The sequence below is a fragment of the Vulpes vulpes genome, chromosome 3 (genome assembly GCF_048418805.1).
Source record: "Vulpes vulpes isolate BD-2025 chromosome 3, VulVul3, whole genome shotgun sequence".
Classification (NCBI taxonomy): domain Eukaryota; kingdom Metazoa; phylum Chordata; class Mammalia; order Carnivora; family Canidae; genus Vulpes; species Vulpes vulpes.
This window is the reverse complement of record NC_132782.1, coordinates 23,522,497-23,547,494: the sequence shown is the minus strand read 5'-3', so window position 1 is coordinate 23,547,494 and position 24,998 is coordinate 23,522,497. Positions and strand designations below refer to the sequence as shown.

At 34.3% G+C, this 24,998-nt stretch overlaps 1 protein-coding gene across 5 annotated transcripts in view; it reads left to right on the top strand.

Moving 5' to 3' along the window:
- Nucleotides 1–24,998, top strand: part of SESTD1 (SEC14 and spectrin domain containing 1) — a 129,095-nt gene that overhangs the window by 70,869 nt on the left and 33,228 nt on the right. For all 5 annotated transcript variants that reach the window (XR_012000342.1, XM_072752070.1, XM_072752072.1 and 2 more), the window contains 4 exons: nucleotides 14,851–14,964; nucleotides 16,367–16,464; nucleotides 18,295–18,350; nucleotides 20,428–20,639. Coding sequence is in view for 4 of the 5 variants with exons in the window: in XM_072752070.1 (XP_072608171.1) it covers nucleotides 14,851–14,964; nucleotides 16,367–16,464; nucleotides 18,295–18,350; nucleotides 20,428–20,639 (480 nt within the window). In the remaining variant the exon portion in view is untranslated. The remainder of the gene's footprint in view (nucleotides 1–14,850; nucleotides 14,965–16,366; nucleotides 16,465–18,294; nucleotides 18,351–20,427; nucleotides 20,640–24,998) is intronic.

The window sequence follows — 24,998 nt, the reverse complement described above, 5'->3', positions numbered from 1 at the left end:
TTGAGGAGAGTTCTCTTATTTGTATCCTTGGTCCCCTTTTTTCTCTGTTGGCCACCTTTAAGACTTTCACTTTATTTTTGGATTTTCAGCATTTTTATTATGTCTAGATGTATTTTATTGGTATTTCTTCTCTTTGGTGTTCACTGCATTTGTTGGCTCTCTGATTTGATGTCTGCCATCAATTTTGGAAAATCCATAGATATTTTCTTTGCCCCATTTTTTTTTTCTTACTTCTAGAATTCTAGTTGTATGTGTGTTAGACCACTTGAAACTTTCTCACCATTCTGGGTTGTTTATTTATTTTTACTCATGTATTTTATCTCTTTGTGTTTTAGTTTGGGTATTTTCTGTTGATCCATTTTCAAGTTTACTGTGTTTCTTTGTTGAGTTTGTTGATGACCATTTGTTGTAAACTCAGTCTACATTGCCATGTTTTTGGTTTGTAGCATTTCTTTTTGATTCTTCCTTGTAGTTTCTATCTCTTGGCTGAAATTCCCTCTTTTCTTTCATGTTGTCTTGCATTTTTCTGTAAGAACCTTTAGCATGTGTTATCGTTATCTTAAATTCCCTACCTGATAGTTCCACTCTCTGGGTCTTATTCTAGTTAATGTCATTTGCCTTGTTTAATGATAGTGGGTTGTTTTCTTTCTTGCTTTTTGTATGCCATGTTATTTTTTGTTGCATGTTGGATATCTTGTTTAGGATAGCAAAAACTGAGGTAAATAGTATTGTGCCTACAACATGGGCCCATCTTGGTTTTTGCTAGTGGGACAGGAGAATTAGCCTAGCCAGGAGTTGAATTACTTTGCATTTGTTGTTGTTATTATTTTCCTCAGTGCACCACAGGTTTCATATTCCTCTAGAACTGTTCCTCTGTTTGTTGTTGATGGTGCTGCTTGCCAGAGACTTTTTTTTTCAGTATTTATCCCACTCTCAGTTTAGGTCTTTCTTTTCTACTTTGCCTCAGAAAAAGCCTGTCTTTGCAATATTGATGCTCCATTAGTGAAAGACTGCTGTTCCTTGTTACTCAGTGTTTGCCAGAGGCGTTTTTCTGTTCTGGTTTGGCCTCAGTCTGAGCCAGGCTTTGTGACTCTGGGTCTAGGGAATAGGGCCCTTTCCCCAGGTTTAGGAGGCCTGTGATAGCTTGGGCTCATCAGATATTCCTGTTTCCACTAGGATACAGGGTGTTTCTTGTCCTTCCCTCCAGCTGCAGTGGGGCTGTGTTGTGCTCCAAGGTCATCTGGGTTTGCTGCTTTTCCCTCAGCCTGTGAAGGTTTTTGTTCCCTAGAGGAGATAGAGTGAAGAATCTGGGCCATTCTTCAGCTTCATGTCTTTACAGTAGAGGCTGTTTTACTTCCCCCAGGCCTGTACTCTGAGAGAGGCTGTTTTTAAGTTTATCTTTACTGTCCCACTCTGTCATGATTCCCAGGAGGTCTGTGGAGAAGAGCCCACTGGTGACTTCGAATTCTTCTTGTGTCAGTGCTTCCCAGGTGTTCTGTACTTTCGCGTTAGTTCACATTTGGCCGTTAGCAATTAATTAGGAATGTTAGCTGAATTTTACCTGGCTTGTATCCTGTCTGGCATTTTCCCCAGATAAGCAAGTGCTCCAGCCCCATCTTTTCTTTGCAAGTGTATCCTTAGATTTCAGTTTAGTTGGTTTTCCTGTTAACTTAAATCTCATGGGGTCGAGGAAAGTTGTCATTTTTCAGGTTAACTTGCATCATTTTGGTGTGGTGTTGTTGTAGGAGTTGGAGCAGTGTTCTTTCCAGCTTTCTACATCCTAAGCAACAGCTAGTTGCATTTTTCCCCCTGCTTTTATCGTACACACTTTTGTCATTGTTTAACTTGACTGTGATGTAGGTGTAGTGGAAAGGTGTGTCAGCATTGTGGGGAAGGCAGCCAGGGTTGCTGGATTCCATTAGGAAAGATATTACCCCGATAGTTTAATGGGAAACTGGAGGAGGGTAGTGGGAAGTTTAATGGGGATAGTTTAATGGGAAACTCCTCCCAGGGAGGAGAAACAGAAGTATAGTGAGGGTAGAGTGTGAAGTTTGGAAGCTGGAGGCCTGAAAGTTGCCATGGTGAGTGAGTACTTCAGACCAGTAGGGAGGTCTGCTGTTCATGCCAGGGGCACACAGGAAATGTCGCTCTGAGACAATGCAAAGTGAGCAGAGGCCAGTGGTGTAGAAATTAAGTCTGCGAACACTCAGTAGGAGAAAAGATCCCTTTTATGAAGAGCCTGTCACATCCTGCTTAAGCATAGGACTCTGCTCAGAAATGCTGTACTTTGTTGGGTCTCATGCTGTGTGAATTCATAGTGACCAAACACCTTGCATCTTAGAGGATAAGAAAGAAGGTAGGATTCCTGTCTGCTTAGGTCTGATGTCATAGATTGGAGGGTTTAAAACTCAACTGTGAAAGTTTCTTATATCACTGTATTGTTTTCTTTTAGACATGGAAGAGATTCAGCTAGAATATTTTCCCAATTTAAGTAAACACTAGGCATATATGATAAAGCTTAAAACGCTGATGAGATGAGAGTAATTTCAGATGCTGGCTAATGTACTGCCAAACATTCAGCTATGAGGTGCAGTTCAACATAGCAGTTATAGGCTACCTAGAGCTGTATATAATTAAATTCAACATAGATGTTTAATTAAAAATGATTTTCCTTGGTATTAATTTGGATTAATTTGGATCATTTGGGGTGTTGTAATTAAGCTTGTGTTTTTGTATATATTCTAAATATTTTTTTAAAGATTTTATTTGACAGAGAGGTGAGAGAGAGTGCGTGAGCTGGGGGGAGGGGCAAAGACAGAGGGAGTAGTAGACTCTGCTGAGCAGGAAGCCTGATGCAGGGCTCCATCCCAGGACCCCGGGATCGTGACCTGAGCCGAAGGCAGCCGCTTAACCAACTGAGCCACCCAAGCAACTCTATGTTCTAAATATTTTTAAAGTATGACTTTGTTATAAGTACTGGTGTTCCTATAAGCAAGAGTATGTTTTACTTCATAGACTTATCCAAAAGAAAGATTTATTACCAGCTGTTGACAGTATTCATCAAGTAAACAAATAGTAGTTGTTTTAATGACACCTTGTTCTTCCCACATGACTTCACATTTCCTTGCTCATCATCTTTCCTAATTTTTTTTCTAGATGACTTGATTCCTGTTCACTCCTCTAATGTTTTTCATTAGCTTTTGAATACTCTTCTCTCATTGCTCACCTAAATATTTCCTTATATATTGTCTTATCTCTGAAATAGGTATCTACTTTTAGCAATGCAGAGATTTATGTACTTTTGTCCTTCAGCAGCCTTTACCTGGTAGCTTTGAAAGCTTTTGTTGGTTAGATGATAGTATCTATAGTCTATCAAATGACAAGATAAAACTGAAGTAGTACTGGTATTAATCTTATCCTTAAATTGGGAGACTAATAATCAAAAGGATCTCTATCTTATTCTCTATTGTTATTCATGAGAGTAAAAGTGTTATTTACTGGCCTAAATTGTTTTCTTCTCTTATCTCTTCTTAATACTGCATTTGATTCTGGGTTTTTGCTTTGTTTTGTTTTTGAGGCCATACTAATGTTAAGATCCCAAGACCAAAGACATCCTTCGTGTTCCTCTGTCAGGAGCACCTCTGGTTCCATCTATTATGACTTCTTTCCAGTTTTTGCAGAAAACAGTCTTCCCTTAGTGAAAAAAAATATTCCCCAGCTGGAAGATACAAACAGACATAAACATTGAAATAATATGTATATAAACACATATACATACATGAATCTGTACTAAGCACGCAAAGACATACAAAGATACTTTTTTTTTAAAGATTTATTTATTTATTAGAGTCACAGAGAGAGAGAGAGAGAGAGAGAGAGAGAGAGAGAGGCAGAGACACAGGCAGAGGGAGAAGCAGGCTCCATGCAGGAAGCCTGATGTGGGAGTCGATCCTGGGTCTCCAGGATCAAGCCCTGGGCCGAAGGCGGCTCTAAACCACCAAGCCACCAGGGCTGCCCCAAAGATACTTTTTTAATTCACATCCTGCACACACATTCTTACCATTAAGTAAAAGAAAAAATAAACATCTGAGTGCCTACAGAGTGAGAGGTTCAGTGTTAGATTCTTTGGGAATGTTTTATTAGGAAAAGATAAGTATTCTAGTCACAGATGGAATAGTGACAATAAAGGAGAAACAAATTTTGAATCTTTTTTTTTTTATGATTTTATTTATTCATAAGAGAAACAGAGAGAGGAGGAGACATAGCCAGAGGGAGAAGCAGGCTCCCTGCAGGGAGCCCAGTGTGGAACTTGATCCCAGGACCCCGGGATCGTGACCTGAGCCAAAGGCAGATGCTCAACCACTGAGTCACCAAGGTGCTCCTGAATCTTTCTGTAAGTTAGATTTTAGACTAAAGAAAATCTTCACAAATGTTTGATTAAAGACTATATGGTGGGGCTCTTGGGTTGCTCATTTAGTTAAGTGTCTGCTTTTAGCCTAGGTCCTGATCCCGGGGTCCTGGGATTTAGTAGCCCCATGTTGGGCTCCCTGCTCAGTGGGGAGTCTGCTTCTCCCTCTCTCTCTGCCCCTCCTGCCCTGCTTATGCACTTGCTCTCTCAAATAAATAATATCTTTAAAAAAAAAAGATTATATGGCCAGTATCTTTCTCTTCAAACTAGCTGAGCAATGATATGTGCTACTTAATAAAATACTGTGTTTTAGTCATTTAATTTCTTATCTTAACCTCTTTAACATATACAAAATAAAGGAAAAAGTATTTACTATTAAAAAGTTTTTATGGTTTTTATTTCCTTTGAAAGGACTTGGCAAAAGTTTGAAAACTTTTGTAGATAGTGATCTTTTTCATCTAACTTTTTATAGTTCCACTGTCATATTCTGGCTCCCTTTGTGCTTGTTTTCTGTTTCAGATTTCTTTGCAGATAGACCTAAAGTTTAGATTCCTGCTTAAAATGATAGCTACTTTGGTTGTAACTGATTAATCTTTTCTTCAGGAATTTAATGGTTTTTATACATATTAGAATATTCATGGAAATGGGTAGTTGAAAATAATACAAAAGTATTTAGAAATTAAATTAGATAAAAATCAGTAGGACCTCTCACAATCTTGAATAAATAAAGCATATATTAAAGTATGATTTTCATAGGGGTAAAAACATGACTCTTCTGCAGATATACAATAAACATAAACATATGTAGTCCATTATCTAATGAGGTTATTAGTAATTTGTGAGGTGTTCTTCAAAGAGCTTTTGAGGAGTTTAAGATTTTTATAGAAGATTGCCAAGTTGATACAGAATTGGTTAATGTCCTTCAAATTTATCTGTTATTTCAGTAGACATTTCAGAAATTGATCAGTTTCACAGATCATAAATTATTTGCATTTTTTTCTGAATAAAATCTGTAAGTTGACCCCTGTCCCTGGTTAGTCTCTGGGAAGTCAGTCAAAGGTACAGGCCCAGCATTGCAGGAAAGAATAATATCTTCTGCTCATTCCTAAGATTGAGATAGATTTTCTGATACATGAATCTCATTTCATTAAAATTATTATTTAGCATATGATGATATCTTTAGTACTTTAAAAATTGTGGTGAAAAAGGTAGTATATAGTGGGATTAAATGAAATTTGAACTTTCATTTATGAACAGTAAAACACTGTCTATACTTTCAAAGTGTCAACCAGGCCAGACTTTTACAGGCCTTTTCTCATTTATTGTTGCTTAAAAAGAAAAGTAAAATAAATAAAATGTAAAAATAATAAAAATAAACTGGTGTTTTTTGTTTTTTGTTTTTTTAAAGAGGGATGGGGAGGGGCAAAGGGAGAGGAAGAATCTTAAGTTCGACACCCAGTGTGGAGCCCCGTGTGGGGCTCAGGCTTATAACCCTGAAATTATGACCTGCTTTGGATGCTTAACCTATTGAGCCACACAGGTGCCCCAAACCAGCTGATTTTTTTAAAGTATAAAAGTTGAAATTGTAAAGATTAGGTTATGAAAATAATTACCTTCTCTGTTTCTGAAGATATAATACCATTTGCATCATAACTTATAGGTTAAATTGAATATGAAAGTAGATAATTTTAGTGCTCGCTTCGGCAGCACATATACAAAAGTAGATAATTTTATAAGTGATATATGATAACTCTGTATCCTACATAACTGCTTGAAAGATTTTATTTATTTGAGAGAGAGCAGGGGAAGGAGCAGAGGGGGAAAGAATCTCAAGCAGACCCTGTGCCGAGTGCAGAGCCTGATGTGGGGCTTTGTTCTCACAACCTTTAGACAAGGATCTGAGCCAAAACCAAGAGTCAGACACTTAACTAAGCCACCCGTGTGTGCCCCTTAAATAACTATTTTAAAATGAAAGATCATGAATGCCAGTTTTTAGATGGTAAAAGTCAAAATTGGTCTTTTTACTTTAGTATGTAGTAGTTATTTAGGATGGTTTAATGAAGTTCATTTTAACTCAGTTTTTAAAAATATTAATAATTTAGTAAATTCTTAAAAATTAAAACAATTCATTGTATATTATTTCTATATTTTACTCTGGATAAAAGGATAAAATATAATACAATGCTATGGACAGTGTTCATGAGGTTTTCATAACATTTTTGGGAAATGTTGCCAGTCAGCTAGTCTAAAGAAATGCTCAGTACTTTAGGAAAATAATTGTTTAATTTTTTTTTTAAGAAATGAAATCTTGAGTTTAGGGTACCATCTTTTCCACAGGTTAGGACTTGTTTGATTTTTAAGGAGATTTGCTTTTAAGCTAGAATATAGTTTTCCTAAAAATCACTTGATTAGAATAAGTGACACTGTTAGTGTGTGTATATGTATGTGTGTGTATATATATATATATGAAAGTTCTGCAGGAGATGATAAAAATCTGATTGTAGTATGTTTAAATTAATATTCTAATTCAGTGATACACATTTGTGTCTGAACCTTTGACTCAGGTCGTGATCTCCTGGGTCCTGGGATGGAGTTGTGCACCAGGCTCCCCACAGGGAGCCTGCTTCTCCCTCTGCCTGTGTCTCTGCCTCTGTCTCTGTGTCTCTCATGAATAAATAAATAAAATTTTTATATAAAAAAAAAGGTTTGCTGTTTTAGTGGTGAATATAAGAAATCTTACCATATCTTGTAACTTGTGAAGCTGTCATGAATAGTTCGGAGAAAATCACCTAGTGTGGGATTCCAAATTTGTTTCACCACATTGATATGTATCAGCTCGCGCTCTCTCTCTCTCTCTCTCTCTCTCTCTGAAATGTAGATTTTTTACTTTCTAATGTGTTTCTTATCTGATTTACTTTCTAGTGTGTGCTTTTCTAACTTGCAGAAATCTCTGTCTCTACACAGTTTCCTTTCTCAGTGCTCTAGTTTTTCTTACTTATACTTGTGTATTTATTTTGCTCTTTTCGTGAAATCACGTTTTTCTGTGATACTTGCCAGCACTGGAGTGGAGTGGAGTTGAGTTGTTTGTTTGTTCATTGAAACTTGGTTTGTCATTTTAGAAATGGTTGTTATATATATGCTATGTTCTGGCCAGTGGTGTCGCTTTCCAAAGGCAGGTGGACACTTAACCTCTATAAACAATGTGCTTATGCTATGCCCTGGGAGGAGGGCTTTTCTTTACTTTGATGGATGCTACTCCTGACTCACTTCAAAAAGATCATGCATAGATATTTGGCATTTCATACAGTAAGATTCTTTCCTTTTACTGCACACTCTTCTTCATTTTTCTTGCTTAATTCTTTCTGAACATTATCTGATAAAATGGAATCAGTGATTGGTGTTTTGCCAGCTTCCTCTGCACGTCTCACCTTCTTAAGTAAAGGTGAAGTTATTACAGTCAAAACATATTTTATCACAGTACAGTTACTAATTTTTTAAAAGATTTTATTTATTCATGAGAGAGAGAGAGAGGCAGAGAACAGGCAGAGGGAGAAACAGGTTCCATGCAGGGAGCCTGATATGGGACTTGATCCCGGGTCTCCAGGATCAGGCCCTAGGCTGAAGGCGGCGCTAAACCGCTGAGCCACTGGGGCTGCCCTACAGTTACTAATTTTAAATGGTTGTAATTTTCAGTTTTGTTTAAACTTTTTTTTTTTAACATATGTTATTTAGATTTGTGATATCTTTGGTATTGCTACAGTTCTGTATATCTACACGGCAGATCTGTTTTCACTTTTAAGAGCCATCAGTGAGTTTTATAATATAGATTCTATAAAATATTTTCTAATGATAGAGAAAATGAATTTTATGCAGGTCTCTATAATTGTGCTATTCCCTTGTTTATGTCTGTTTTGCATAGGAAAAATGTAATAGAAATCTAGCTAACTCTTTTCTTTATGAATTATATTTTCCAAGAGATAGTATATTCTTAAATATATTTTATGTAATAAAAGAATAAATCTTTACTATTTGCATTTAAGTTGATTTTAGGAATAAAGATTTTAAGAGAAATACTTGGATGCAAATAAACTTTTGCTACATATAACTGAATAATTGCCAATTTTCCCTTTGGGTTATTAAACTTGAAATCTGTTACCAATGACTTTAATGTATATAGGTACTACAAAATATGTATTTCTACATTCTTATTTATAATATTTTACATTTTTTTTGTGGTACTAATCATTTTGTTCAGTTTGTAGAAAGTCATTGAGCAAGATAGATCATATATTAGAGAGAATGGCCCAGATTAAATGTATAGGATGACAACTCATTAGAATCCTCTTAAGAGCTTAAAGAGACATCATAAATAGTTTAATACAGTTGCTGCCTTTGGTAGTTTTGGGAAATAAGCCTACAGTGAGTTCCTTTAGGTTGGCTTTTTACAAGTCATTTAATTTATGGCAGAGCTAGGGCACAAACCTGGAGTGATTGGCTTCTAGCTCAGTGTCCTTCCAATTATAATGGTGTTTAACTTAAGAAAGGAATCTGGAAATCATTTGGCATATTCTAATAAAACCTTTGTCCTCTTATGCTATTACAACAAAGAGACAACAACATTTAGATTTGTGTAGAGTATTTTAAACAAAGGCTGTAGAAATAAACAAGAAAACTTTAATCTACTTTTTATGAAAGCATTGCACAACTCTCTCTGGAATACTGCAGAAATAAAAAGCTCATTTCCTTTGTAGAAACATATCTTATTTATCCTTCTATTCCCAGGGCTATAACACATAGCTTCTAATAAATAATACTTCTAATAAATAAATTTAACTCCTATTGAATAATGAATGTAGAACAAATGAATCACACATGATTAAAGGTTAAATTATAATGTAAGGGACATGATAGAGGGGATTTTTCTAAAGAAATTCTTTGTGTTTAAATAGATTACTGTGCCAAATAAGGCTCAATAGAAGAGCAGAGAGACTATTCATTATATTTTACATTCGTTATGTTTTCTATTCAGTTTTCTTTTCAGGGGAGAGTGTTCTGGAAGTATCTTTTCAGATGTGAATTGGTGCTCCATTTAGCAAAGTAGTTTATTTCCTCATAGAGTAAATACATGTTTCTGTTTTATTGTTGGTATATATCTAGTTAATAGATTGCCAGGCACTTTGGAGATAGGAAAAGACCCTCCCTGGGAGCTGTGTTTAATCTTGACATAGCCTCGTACCCGTATAGAAGCATCTGCCTAGGTCCAGAAGGACTTACTGGATGAGACAGTTCCTGTGGCCCACGTCCACTTACTACAGTTACTGTTTAACATCATGCCTGCCTCTGAGAACTAGTCTAAGGAAGCTGCATTGGACTGTCAGTGACAAGTTTTTCAATAAGAGAATAACATTTTTTGTGTTCTTTTATTCTAAGATGCTTATTTTATTTAAAAAAATTAAGATGTTTATTTTAAATTAGCTCTTACTGTTACCTAAATAGGAAAACAGTGAAAATTGAGATACACCAAACTCTTGACAAGAGAGATTACATTAATTGCCATTTTGGCAGAATATAGTGTGCTGTTACTAAACAAACCAAAAATGTAATTTGATGATCTGTATCTTACTTTTTAAGCGGGGTGGGGGTGGGGGTGCGGGGGGGGGGTGGAGAAAGGCATATAAACTCCCTGAGCTTTCCTGTTATTGCCCTCTCTAGATTTTCCTTTGTTCTCCCTGTAACCTCCCTGTGTGCTGCCTCAGTAGGTGACTTTCTTCAGTTGGTGCTTGATATCTCATTGTTCTCCTTCTGTTGTTCCCTTCTTCTCTTGATTCTTTCTGTTTGCAATGTTTTAATATTGTACATGGTACATATTCTTAAAAAATGTGTGTATACACAAAACTTAATACTAAAACAAACACTTGGATACCCATGACTCAACCTAGGAACCCAAATACTGATACCTTGAAATAAAGGTAACTTCATTGTATTGTTATCTGTCCTTTGTTCATGGTCTTGTTCTGTGTGTGTGTGTGTGTGTGTGTGTGTGTGCGCGTATTAAAAACTTAAATGTAAAGACAGAATCTTTAGAAGAAAATAGGGAGTGTTTATCTTTTATTTTTTTATATTTAAATCTGTAGAGTTGCCATTTAAAGATATATTACTAAATACTGTATTTAGTTTCACTTATTTTTCAGCTTTTTATAAGCAGTAATGATTTTAATGTTCAATGACCTGCTTTTTCTCATTCATTATATGTCGAAAGTTCCAGCATATTCTTGCAGTGGATATGGTTGATTCATTCTCATTGCTGAATGTTATTCTGCTGTGTGAATAAAAACAATAGACTTATTCTCCTGTTCATGGACATTTGGGTTGTTTCCATTCTTTGGCCATTATGGGTGATATGCTACAAATATTCTTGTACATGTCTCCTGATAAAATATGTATGAGGTGTTCTCTGTTTGCAATTATCCAGGCATAGGATATAGAAATGTTCAAATTTTATGACAATGTCAAACTGCTTTCCCAAAAAGCATTCTAATTTCTATATCCACTTGTATAAAATTTTCACTGCTCCATAACCTTGCTTGGTACTGGCTAATAATTGATATTTGAAAGTTGTATGGTCTTTTCTTTTCTCAAATTGTCCTTGGGTATCAATGTTATGCTAGTCTCAAAATGAGTTGGGAGTGGTCCCTGCATTTCTCTTCCCTGGAAGCATTTATTTAAAATTGAAATGATCTGTTCTTTGATTTTTAAAACTCACTGATAAACTGGCTGGGCATTTTCTTTTTGAAAGAAAATGAAAGAAAATCTTTCTTTCTTTTAAAAGAGAGAACTGGGTATAGGAATGTATGGAGTTAACTGTAATACTTTGTTGACTTTTTTCTGTGTTCATAATTCTTTGTAATAAAAATACTAAAAACCTAAAATACATATATATATAAATCTCTCTTTTTTAAAAGAATCTTTTCTTGTCAGAAATTAAAATTACATTTTTGGTTAGTTTAGTAATAGCAAACTATATACCCAAATGGCAATTAATATAATTTCTCTTATCAAGATTTTGGCATATCTCAATTTTCACTGTTTTCCTGTTTAGGTAACAAGAAGAGCTAATTTAAAATAAACATCTTAAGTTTTTTTTTAAATAAAATAAGCATCTTAGAATAAAAATAACACAAAAAAATTATTTACAAATAAAGAGAGTAAAGAGCAACTGTTAAACCATGGTCCATCCTGTCTCAGCTTTACCCTTATCCACTTCTTTTAAAGAAGACTGGGGATATTATAGTCAAGGAAATTGAAGACATTTGACTTTATTTGTAAATATTTTACTATGTATCTCTAAAGCATAAGGATTCTTTAATTTTTTTTATAAACATTCTTTTAAAAAAATATAAGCGATATTATTATTATTCCTTAAAAGAAACAATTCCTTAATATCAAAGAGCCAGGTAGTTTCAAGTTTATAATTATTTAATAAATGTCATAGAAAGATTGAATTATATATGATATATTTTAAATTTTATTTCTAAAATTTATATATATTAAAAATGTATATATAATTTATGCATATACATGGAGTGATTGATTGATTTGAATCAGAGTCCAGATAGAGTTGACATACTGTGTTTGGTTGAGGTCCCTTTCCAAGTAGATAGGGTCTTAAAATCTTGTTAATGATTTCTGATTTTATTAATTATTGATTTCTATCTTAATTTCATTGTGATGATAGAACATTATCAGTTCCTTTGAAATAATAGCAAGGCTTTCTTTATGGCCTGATGTGTAGTCAAGTTTTTAAATATTTAATGCTAGCTTGAAAAGGATATGTGATTCTCTTACTATTGGTTCTGTGATTCTATAGTAATTCATAAAGTAAAACTTTTTAATATTAATTTTTCTCTTAGATATTTCTTTTCTTGAAGAGACCAGGTTGTTTGTCCTATAGTTTTTCATTGCAGCAAGCATGTGTGTTGTAGTTTAACATATTCTTCTGCCTTTTTGAATTTCTGTATTTCTATAAATTGATGGTGACAATTTATTAGATTCACGTTTAATTTTCTTTTTCTACAGTCATTCATTAGTGGTAACGTGTTCCTTGATTATGAAACTCATAAAAGTTATCTTTTTTGTGGTGCTCGTGGCCATTTATATTTGGTGCCTGGATTTAGTAGATTTAATTTAAGAATGTTCTATGAGCTCATTCATGAGAATGTTCAGGATGAGCTCATTGAATTAAACATACTTAATGTTTCAAAGTATGGCATTCATTATTTTTTTATTGATATGCACATTGTTACAACTTTGACTATTGGAAGCTTTTTCAAGACCTTTGGCACAGCCCTAATAGTCTTCGATGCCTTTCTTAATATCTGGATGAGAAAGAAGATGGTTTAAGCTCATCATAAGGGTTTCTAGCCCCAAGACCTGGAATTGGCCATTTCTTTCAGGAACCCTGATTCCCTTAGAGGGAAATAGTATTTGGAGGTGACAGTATCGAAGCTAGAGGTGTGCATTTCTAAAGAACTGGTCACCCTTTATAAACCTGTCAGTGGTCAGAACTAGAGGATTTGTTTATGTGAATAGTGTGTGTGTTTTTATTTAAGATTAAATACATCATGAGTTTATACTGATAGTTCCAACTCAAATTGAAGAGCATAAGGGTAACCTTTTCCCTGTCATATCTTCCTTTTCAAGAATTTCATTTTCTCAAGGACCTCAGGAACGACAGAATTAGAATGTCTTATGTTAATCATTTGCTTTCTTCCTCATCAAATGATCTCAGAAGAGCAATACTAAAATTATCACTAATGATATGATTATTGAAAATGCAAAGAGTCTAATGATTCACTCCACTGGTTATACGTGTTTTGTTTTTTAGTCAATTTTGATATATTATTTTTTATAGGAGTTTGTCCATTTCTTCTAAATTTGCCTAGTTATTGATACAAGATTGTCCTGTGGCTGTATTATCTCAAACCATCGCTGTCAATGTAGTAGTGTTCTTTTCACTCTGTTATTTATTTGTGCTTTTCTTCTTGCTTTATTGTCTCAAATTTATTGATTTTATTTTAGTTTTTTTGAGAAACAGCTTTTGGTTTTATTAATTTCTTATTTTTTCACTTCTATTCTTTTTGGGTTTATTTTTTTAATTTTTAAAAAGATTTTATTTATTTATTCATGAGAGACACAGAGACACAGGCAGAGGGAAGCAGGCTCCATGCAGGGAACCCGACGTGGGACTCCATCCCATCCTGGGACTCCAGGATCACGCCCTGAGCCGAATGCAGGTGCTCAGCCGCTGAGCCACCCACGCGTCCCTTCTTTGGGCTTATTTTGTTGTTCTCCTAACCCCTGACCCCAACTTCTTAAGTAGGTCACTTAGTTCATTATTCGTTACCTTTTAGTTTGTACTTAATGTATTATAAATAGCAATTTGTTACAAAGTTCAATTATTTTGATAGGATCATTTTTCTTTGATAGTTTCATGAACTTTTGATATCATCTTTTTGGTATCTACCAAAATGATTTATCCCCCCTGCCCCCTCCCCCCCAGCAAAGCAATTTGCAGTTTTGGTAATTTCCCCTCATTTAGTGTTTATAACTTCATATATGGTAATGGATGTATCCATCTTTGCATATTGGGTATGTTTCTGAATTTTTCTTTTCCGTCTTTTTTTCTCTGGTTTGCCCATAAGTTCTTCTTATGTTCTTTTTGTTTTTGTCTTTGTGTTTTTTTTACATTTTAAGAAAAGTGCACTTTATGGAGGAGTTATATATATATATATATATATACACAGTAAAATTCACCCCTTTTAGCCTGTAGTTTTATGATATTTGACAAATACATATAATTATAAAGCCTTCACCACAATTAAGATATAGAAGAGTTCTATCATCCTCAAAAACTTTGCTCATGCCACTTTGTAGCCTCCCCTTCCACCATTCTCTGTATGGTGCTCTCGTCTTCGTTTTCAGACTAGTTGATTTTTCTGGGACCTTGGCTTTCTGAGAAAGTTCCATGAAAGTTATAATTCTATAGATTATTTGGCTTTTGTTATTGTTAGGATGTGAATGGTGCTCTTTCCAGCCGGACACATTAAACACATTGTTTTACTAGTACATCTTTTTTTTGAGGTGGGGGGGATTAAAATTTGCATGTCTCATTTTTGCATTAATACTTCCATTTGAATATCTTTCTCTCACGCATGTTTTCTTTTATATTCCTGTATATTTTTATTGAAATTTTATTTAGTATTAGTGATCTCTTAGGTCATTCTATAATTTGTATTTAAAATCTTTTAAAATCTGGCAATAAAAGATTAGCACCTTAATATGTAAATTTCAAGTTTATGAAATCTCTAACCTTCTCCCTCCTTTTTAGTTCTTTGTCATTAACATTGGCTTACTAAATGGTTCTTTTCTTTTTACTTTTATAGGTTATTTTAGTGTCTGCCAATAAATTGACTCGTTATATAGAACCATGCCAGTTGACAGAAGATTTTGGTGGGAGTCTGACGTATGATCACATGGACTGGTTAAATAAGAGACTGGTTGGTATATTACAGTGAAATAAAATATTATACAAATAAGACATTTTGGTAACTTTATCATTTTAACATGTAGATTATATTTTGTTACAAAAATAAAATAGAATGCATACCACATGATAGCATAATACTTGAATGCAAATACTCTGGAGTCAGACTCCTGTTTGCTTTTGCTGTTGTCATTTGTAGCAGTATTACTTGGCAAAATTGTGAATGTTTTATTAGAATGACAGAGTAGCGTAATTTCCCAAGAGGTAATATAGTTGATATACAATTTTCAGAGAGGTTATTTAGATATCAGGTTGAGTTGAAGAGCTGTTTGACAGGTTAAGGTTTTCATTTCTGAAAATGTATTTTTGGCCTGGCTGAAGTCAGTTCCTCTGCATGCTCTGCGGCATTGTTTAATTGAACTACTGGGAATTAAAAGAACAATTTCTAATTAACTCAGTTTAAATTATAGTTAATCCTTGAATGACATGGAAGTTGGGGGCACTAACCCTCTTCAGAGTTGAAAATCTGTGTATAACTTTTGGCTTCCCAAAAAGATGTTGTTCAGGAATTGACTGTATAAGCTTAATTTTACTGAGGAATAATAAATTTTGGATGATTAAATAATTAATAAAATAATTAAATAATACTGGATATTTCAGAATGGATAACCAATTTCTATCATATTTGGACATTGATGTCAGACAAATGAGTCACTCCTTTATTATAAACAGACTTGCTCAAATCCCATTTTAGTAATATTTTAAGAAATCGGGGCACCTTCTGCTCAGGATGTGATCTCAGGGTCCTGGGATCAAGTCTGTGTTGGGAATCCCTGCTCAGTGGGGTGTCTGCTTCTCTCTGTGCCCCTCCCCCTTGCTTATGCGTGTGGGGGGGGGGGAGGGCGCACGCATTCTCTCTCTCATGCATAGAATCTTTAAAAAATTATTTTAAGAAACCATGTTGAAGTTATAACTAATTTATTTTTATGCTACTTCTGTATAAAACTAGTATATGCAAGCATTATGGATTGGTGGTAGGAAAACATAAATGTTCTGTAACTGAAATTGGAAGATTAAAAATGGTCTAAATCATGTTCATGTAGTTGAAACTGTTACTGGCGCAGATGTTTCTCCACAAAACACAGAAAATAATAAACTTATCTGAGGAATAAAAATAATTTGTTACGCTATTTGAAAAAATTTCTTATCCTTTGAAACTTCATTGTTCTGGGAGAGGGTTTTGTCTTCTCTCCTTTAAGTTGTTGTGCTCTGGTTGTTAAATTGTGCTACGCGACGTCAAGAGAGGGAGAGGAAATTCTGTCTGGCTGATTCTGTTGATCTTAACTGACAATCCTTACGTAAACATTAACTTTTAGGATAATTCTTAATATGTTAACAAAAATCTCATATTGTAGGTTTTTGAAAAGTTTACAAAGGAATCTACATCATTATTAGATGAACTTGCTTTGATTAACAATGGAAGTGATAAAGGAAATCAGCAAGAGAAAGAAAGGTAGGTGGCTGGTGTCATGCAATTATGTCTTTGCAGAGCTATGATTAACCTGATGAATGATGCCTCTATTATTAATGCAGGCTGAAAGAACGAAGGTGTGAGCAGTTCTCCAATCAATACTGACATGCAAAAGTTGAATTAAATTTATTAATTCATGAGAATTTTCTTTACATGTAAAATTTCTTGATTTGAATCAAAGTTTCCTCAAAAGACTTTTTGATGAATAAAATGTAATTACCTTTTTCTGACGCTGTATGAAAAATCATTTGCAAGAACAGGTTTTCAAAACGAAACCATTTTCTTTTTAGAGTTCTACTTTGCTCATGAAGACTGTGGAAAAGGTTACAACTTGAAATAAAATTATTATTATTTTTTATTATTCAACATTATTGAACATCCGCCTTTGGCACAGGGGCCTCAGGATGCTCAGGTCATGATCCCTGGTCCTGGGGTCAAGTCCCTGATCAGGCCTGCTTCTCCTTCTGCCTATGTTTCTGCCTTTGTCTCTGTGTCTCTCATGAATAAATAAATAAAAATCTTTAGGAACATTTTTTCCGGTAGATACCATATAAAATATAAAATGTAAAATTTTCACATGTACGTAAATATGTGTGTGTGTAAAGATAACAATTATATGCTATGGTTTAGGAATTGAAAAAGTCAAACAAGTTGGTTGACAAAAATTAGCCAAATCTCTCGCTTTCTGAGTAGCCCAGCAGAGTAAGTTTGATGTTTCTTAAAGTCATGTTCCTCAGAAAAGACGTCCTAAGAGGGTTCCTGTAGAAGATGAGTTCATGGTCACAGTTTAATGCTGTTTAACATGTTTCCCTCCCTGAAAATGCCTGTGAACATTTACAGACTACAGGTTCTGAGAAAGCATTGCAGTAAAGAAACCTATTTATTTGCTTCCTTAGAACTTCCTCTACTTACATGCCATTGGGATCCCTTTTTCTCCACCTAATAATATCTTGTTCAGTGTCTTGGGAAACACTTTGGGAAATGCTAGTTTGCTTAACTACATGAGGTATCAAATAAAATCTTGTATTTGCCAGTTCTTCCCCAAGGAGCTCAAGTATTATTACTTAGTCTCTTTTAAATCCCAGATAATAAAGTCCCTTCTCTTGCAAATTTTCATCACCTTTTTAATGTCATTCCTCCAGAAGCATTCAAATACACAAGAGGTGAGGGCCCAGATTAATTGAGAAAAAGGAAAGATTTAGAGCAGGACTGTCAGTTACAGAAGCAAGATCCTAGGCTTTGTGTACCCTGTGTTTCCTTCATCTTCTGCTTCCCATATGTGTTTAAGAAAATACAGGCCATAGTCCAACTGCAAATGAGACACAGTTAGTACAGGGAAGAGAATACAGCTGCTTGGGGATACACATGCATGTGAATATCAGAGACTATTTGTAGCTCTCAAACAGTTGCTGTAGATAAGTAAGCATTTGATTGGAGAATGGCTCCATGAATTTTTAATGTTACCATTCTGGGTTATTATATAGTTACACATTTCATTTTGGAACAAATATGCAGTAGGAAAATACTAAAATGGATTCCTTTGATATATTTGAAATAATACTATAATAATAAACTTTTTTTCAAATGGTATATTTTGTGATTTATCACAGAGATTTTCTTTTTTTTTTTTTTTAGCTATTAGTATTTATCTCTAATTAGTTTCTTAATGCTTAAGGATATTAGCCTGATAGAATAGTGTGCTTCAGATTTCCATATGGTATGCTCCTGTTTGATATGTGTATATAAAGGATTTTCTTTGGTTGTAAAGATAGAAATCTAGTTTTAAAAAATTATTCTTTTGATGTTTGCCAGATCTGTGGATTTAAACTTTCTTCCATCAGTTGATCCTGAAACAGTTCTTCAGACAGGTAAGATGAAAAAATGTGTTTATCGGTGATAATCATAATCAATAAACTAATATACTGATTGGTTCATGAACTAAACATTAAGCATGTGATAGAAACTCGGGAATTTTAAAACTGCTTCTTGGTTTAAGCAGTTAAAACTGCTTTCTTGGTATTTCCTTACCTGAAATCGAGATAAGTTTTTATTTCATTGGATTGCTGCAGGATTATTGAATATTCCTTAGGTTCTAAGATTATATTTTCATATTCCATTCTCCTTAATGACCTCCTAAAATAATTAGTATACTTTTTCTATTTTGTACCCAAGGAAGCCAAGGCTTAGAGATATGAAAAAACTTGCTCATTACGGAGTAACTATTAAACTCAGTCACCGTACCACTAACAACAGGTTACTGTTATCATCCTAATTTAATTTAATTTAATTAATTAATTTATTTTTTTCACCCTAATTTTAAGATGGGAAAACCGAGGCAAAAAAAGCTAGGTAACTTATGCAAGTTGCACAGCTAGTAATTAATGCTAGAGTTGGAACTTGAAGCAAGATAGTTTGGTTTCAAAGTATGATCTTGGAAATCATAATGTGGTGCTGCTTCTAATGGAAATGTTTCCAATGGAAAACATTAAGGGTAATAATAATTACAAAGCAGAAAAAATAAATGACTTCTGATCTTAGTGTGTGTGTGTGGGTATAAATGTATGTGAATATCTAGTGGTTTCTTAAAAGTCTTTAAAACAGTTGTTCTCCTAACTATAACATGTAATGAAGAGTAGAGAAAGAAATTCTGAATATCACCATTGTAGAGTCAGTTGTGCCCAGTGTTTTCAGTATGATACAGATCTTCCTTAGAGAATAAAGAAATATTATAATCTGTGAATTCCTACATGTTGGGCAGGTACAGTAGACTGTCAGTAAAAATATGGCTTGCTCTAGCTTTAAAATTTAATTGCATGTTTATATTTAACATTTTAAAAGCTACTGAAGCCCTTGAATTAAGAGGCTTTTTAAATTTTTATTTTGAAATTAACTTTATATGCCACTAAGTTCTTTTTTTAGGTATATTGACTCTTAGAGTTGGGATAAAATGAGAGTGTAAAAATGGATAGGTTTAGAATGATTTTGGACATTTTTTAGAAATTGGAAGTATCTTCAAATTGTGATAAAAATTCCGTTTCTAAATATTGAAAGCCATTTACATTTGGGACAATTTCCTGAATAAAGATGAAGAGAATTTAAGTATCTGCATATATTTTTGATCCTTAAGTAATAATTGAAATAGTATTATCCTGGGAAAACAGTTTGCAATTTATTCATTTTTAAGATTGTTAATCTACTTCCAGTTTTAGATGTTGCACATTCTGCAATTTTAATTCCTCATGCATAAATGGATCTACATGAGTTTGCAATAATTGCATAACACTGAATGAAGTTCTTCAACTAGTGTGGTCCCTATGATTCATAGTTAAAATGTTGTAGAGATTCCTTAAATAGAGACTATTTAAATTTTATTTTGTACCAGTAATAAAGCTTTCTCCCTTTAATCATACATTTGTTACACTGTTTACTTTTGTTTTAGGTGCTAAGATTTAGGGTATAGATTAATACTGAAATCCTACAGCATATTGCTTTGTACTGATAAGTAACATCAAGTAGAACATACTAGTTAGTACCATATTGAACAGAAATCCCAGAGTGTAATTGTGCTCTACAGGGGAAGAGGATTGGTTGGCACAGTTTCCTGAATAATGAATCCACCCATAACAAGAATGTGATGAGAGATAGATATAGGAAAAATATATAAGCCATGTATTTACTAAAGAGTGTAGCATATATAGTATATTTTCATCATACGTATGGTATATAGCATATAAGTATATTGGGCAATTATATACTGTAAATATACTATTTCCTATTTATTTCTATATAAATTTAAAAATTGCATTTCAGTAATTATGACCTGGTAGACAGGCAGACATATAGGCAGATAAGTTCTAAAGATAAAGGAATAGAATTGAGGGGACTGAGAAGTAAGAATTGTATTTCTTTATGGGTATTAATTATAATTATCTTTCATTCATAAAGGGCATGAATTGTTGTCCGAATTACAGCAGCGTCGATTTAATGGCTCAGATGGAGGGGTCTCATGGTCTCCTATGGATGATGAACTGCTGGCCCAGCCCCAGGTTATGAAATTATTAGATTCACTGAGAGAACAGTATACTCGCTACCAGGAAGTTTGTAGGCAACGTAGCAAGCGTACACAGTTAGAGGAGATTCAGCAGAAGGTGATGCAGGTAGGTGTCTGATTTGAATACATGTAACTTTTAAAAATTCTACATGTTAGTGTTTTTAAAAAAAAATTTCTACTGTGTGACTTAAAATAAGCCTTATTTATACTGTATAGAGAACTTGAGTCCTACGAAAACAGACTAAAACCATCTTATATACATTTTTACAAATAGTATTTGCATTAAAACTATATTATTTCTACAGTGATGACATTGAGTATTCATCTCTTTCATTATGAACTTTAGTTGGAAAAATCTCATCTGTAGCCTCTGTATTGTAATAAATAACATTATTGATAATTGATTTATTCTTAATTTCTAATAACTTGTTAGGTTTTTTTTGTTAATTTAGGCATTATGAAGAGTTTTTGTTTCCTTGCAAAATGATGACATATAATATAAGGAATTTTAATATTAAATTTCATTATTTTTTAATGCTGATAGAAACTTCTAATGTATTTAATACTTAGGAATATTTAGTTTCTTTTAAAATTAATTTTTATAAAAACAGGCTTAAAAAACAGGCTAAAAGTACTAAAACTCAATACTAAGGCATTTCTGTTACTTTAGAACACATTCTGTTTTTTCATCTGTTAAATTATTAAGAAATAAATATTAAATACTTAAAAAATCCAGCATTGAAATATCCCAGCATTTTTATCCAGGTTCATCTATTCATTATTAGATAATTATTAAGTGTTTATTATGTAGAAGACAGTGTGTGAGGTTTTCTATAGAATATAAGGGTAAATTAAGATTTTGCTGTCAGTAAGCTAAGAGGATAAAGTCTTAAGTGTTAAAGAAGATGACTGAAATGTTGTGGGCATTTATACGACGGATTACTCTACTCCTGACTACTGGTAATCTAGGAAGATTCAGCAGAGGAGGTAAAACCTGAGCTTTTTCTCCAAGACTGTGTAAAGATTTCACCAGGCACCTCCTTTAGATTTTAAAGAATTGGCATTTTATGCAGGAGAAAGAACAAGGTGAATAAACAATAGCAGCATGAAATCCCAAGCTCTATTGAGGAAAAAGGAAGCAGTAAGCCACCATGGAAAGTTTCTGGCCTTTGAATCATAAAAAGCATGGTCAGCAAGTATGTTGTAAATCCCAGTTCCTCTACTTACTGTGATCATGGTCACATTCCTTTTTTTTTTTTTAAACATCTCTCTCTTTCTTTCCCCTTCCTTCCTTCTTTCATTAACTGAAACAAGGGTAATAAGACCTCTTTTGAGAGGTTTGTTGAAAGAACCCAGTACTTGATTAATGATTTCTGTTATATTCATTTCCATTGTACTAGGCTCTTGTCTGTATGTCTGGTCCCGTTGTTGGCAAACTTTTCCTATAAAAGGCCAAATAGTAAATGTTTAGGCTTTGTGGACTGTATAGTTCTTGCAGTTATGGCAGTTAAACTCTGCTGTTGTAGTGTGTAGACATCATGTAAACAAATGTGTGTGACTGTGCCAAAATAAAATTTTGTTTGCAAAAATAGTAGGTAGTCAGAATTGGCCTGTAGGCAGTAGTTTGATGGCCTCTGACCAGAATATCAGGGTGTTAGAGTGAAAGGGCTTGAAAGGAAAGAAGGAGTTGGATCATGGAAGATCTTGAATTCCAAGCAAAAGATTTAATCTTTTTCATGATAGTCACATATAAAATGAAGATTTCCAAGCATATGCTAATTATAGATAACTTTCTCTCTGTGATATATTTGTAAGTTATAGATAGTATTAAAACCCAGGTAAGCTTCAGCCAAGTAGCTTGAGAGTATCTTTGAAAATCGTAAATATAGAATATAGCATAGTGGTATATAAGCCATTTCATGTGATCTAGTCCACCTTTTTCTAATACTTTCAAGTTGTTAACTCTTGGGAAGGAAGTGTAACTTCTCAGTGCCCTCGCTTCCTCCTTAGTAAACTGAGGATAACAAGAAAAATAATAATACCCGCTTAAGAGGGCTGCTACAAAGATTAAAGAAGATGATGTTTATAAAATATTTAGTGCTTAGCATATAATGAATTTTCTATAAATAGTATCTATTATTTGCTCACTCATTCAAAAAAATGTCTACAATAGTGTGACTTTGTGCTAGGTAGAATATAATGGTAAGTAAAAGTAGTTAAAATAGCATTCCCCCTTTTATGGTTCATAATTGCATACTTACACAAATAGTTGTAAAATTGCAATTGTGCCAAGTCCTAAGATGGAAAGTGGTGAGAATAAGGGTAAGAAGAAGATGTCAGAGATGAATCATTTTTCCAACTTGCAAGGCTTGGGGGGGTGGTCTTACGGTCTTATAGTTAAGGGAACACTGGACAGGATTTGGGTTTAGGTGTGGGTGGAAAAGTGTATGGAAAATCATGAGTTTGGTTTTAGACATGTTGAATTTTTTTAAATCTTAATTTTAGGTAGTTAATATACAGAATATACAGTGCAGTATTGGTTTCTGGAGTAGAATTCAGTGATTCATCACTTATATACAACATCCAGTGCTCATCACAAGTGTCCTCTTTAAAACCCATCACTCATTGAGCCCATCCTCTACCCACCTCCTTCCATCAACCCTCAGTTTGTTGTTTATCATTAAGAGGCTCTTATGGCTTGTTTCCCTCTCACCCTCTTTTTCACTTCCCCCTTCCCATATGTTTATCTGTTTTGTTTCTTAAATTCCACCTATGAGTGAGATCATATGATATTTGTCTTTCTCCACTGACTTCCTTCACTTAGTGTGATACACTCTGGCTCTATCCATGCTATTGCAAATGGCACACTTTCATTCTTTTTGATGGCTGAGTAATATTCCTGAGTAATATTTGATGGCTGATATATATATCACTTTTTTTTTTTTAAAGATTTTACTTACTTAGCATGAGTCGGGGGGAGGAGCAGAGGAAGAGAAAGAAGCAGGCTCCCCACAGAGCAAGGAGCCCTAGATGAGGCTCTGTCCCAGGGCCCTAGGATCATGACCTGAACCAGAGGCAGATGTTTAACCAACTGAGCCACTCAGGATGCCCCTGTACCACATCTTCTTTATCCATTCATCTGTCAGTGGATATTTGGGTTCTCTTCATAGTTTGATGATATAGCTGCTGTAAACATTGGGGTGCCTATAACCCTTCAGATTACTGTGTTGGTATTCTTTGGGTAAATACCTAGTAGGGCAATTGCTGGATCATAGGGTAGTTCTATTTTTAATATTCTGAAGAACCTCCATACTGTTCTCCAGAGTGGCTACACCAGTTTGCATTCCCAGCAATAGTGCAAGAGGGTTCTCCCTTTGTCTGCATCCTCACCAACACCTGTTGTTTCTTGTGCTGTTAATTTTAGCCATCCTGACAGGTGTGAGATGGTATCTCATTGTGGTGTTGATTTGTATTTCCCTGATGATGAGAGATGTTGAGCATTGTTTCCTATGTCTGTTAGCTATCTGGATGTCTTTTTTTTTTTTTTTTTTTGAAAAGTGTCTATGTCTTTTGCCCACTTTTTAACTGGGTTATTTGTTTTTTGGTTGTTTAGTGTGATAAGTTTTTTGTAGATTGTGGCTATTAATCCTTTATCAGATATGTCATTTCCAAATATCTTCTCCCATTCTGTAGGTTGCCTTTTAGTTTTGTTGATTGTTTCCTTTGTTGTGTAGAAGTTTTTTATATTGATAAGGTCCCAATAGTTGATTTTCACTTGTTTCTCTTGCCTGTGGTGATATGTCTAGTAAGAAGTTTCTACCTACCTCCAAGGTCAAAGAGGTTTCTGGCCTGTGTTATCCTCTAGGATTTTGATGGTTTCCTGTATTACATTAAGGTTTTGCATCCATTTTGAATTTCTTTTTGTGTATTGGGTAAGAAAGTAGTCCAGTTTCATTCTTCTGCGTATTCATGCTTAGCCATGTTGAATTTGAGGTGACTTTGAAACACTAAGAGAAGATGTGGAAGGGTAGTCCCAGATAGGTCCAGAAATCACCGAAGTCTAGGTTGGTGACATAGTTGTTTGTCATCATGTATGAATGGCAATTGAAAGTACAGATGTGTGTGAGAATTGACCAAGGGAAGTCCTGAGAATAGGTGAAAAGAGGGCTTTTTTAACAGAGCATTGAGAAAATGGCAAGATAGAGGAACATACTTACTCCTAAAAAGACGATAGTGAAGGATTGGCCAGAAATGGAGGAGAAAAGTATGAAGGGTTCTGTTCATAGAAGCCAGGGGAAGAAAGCATTTCAGGACGGAGTTTGGTAGAATGCTGTCGAAAGGTCAAATAAGAGGACAATGTTACATGTCTGTTAGAATGTACAAGATTGAGGTTTTGGTGATCCTTGAGCAGGGAGTTGCAGGACTGTAAGCACATTGGAGTGAGTTTGGAATGACAGTGAATTGT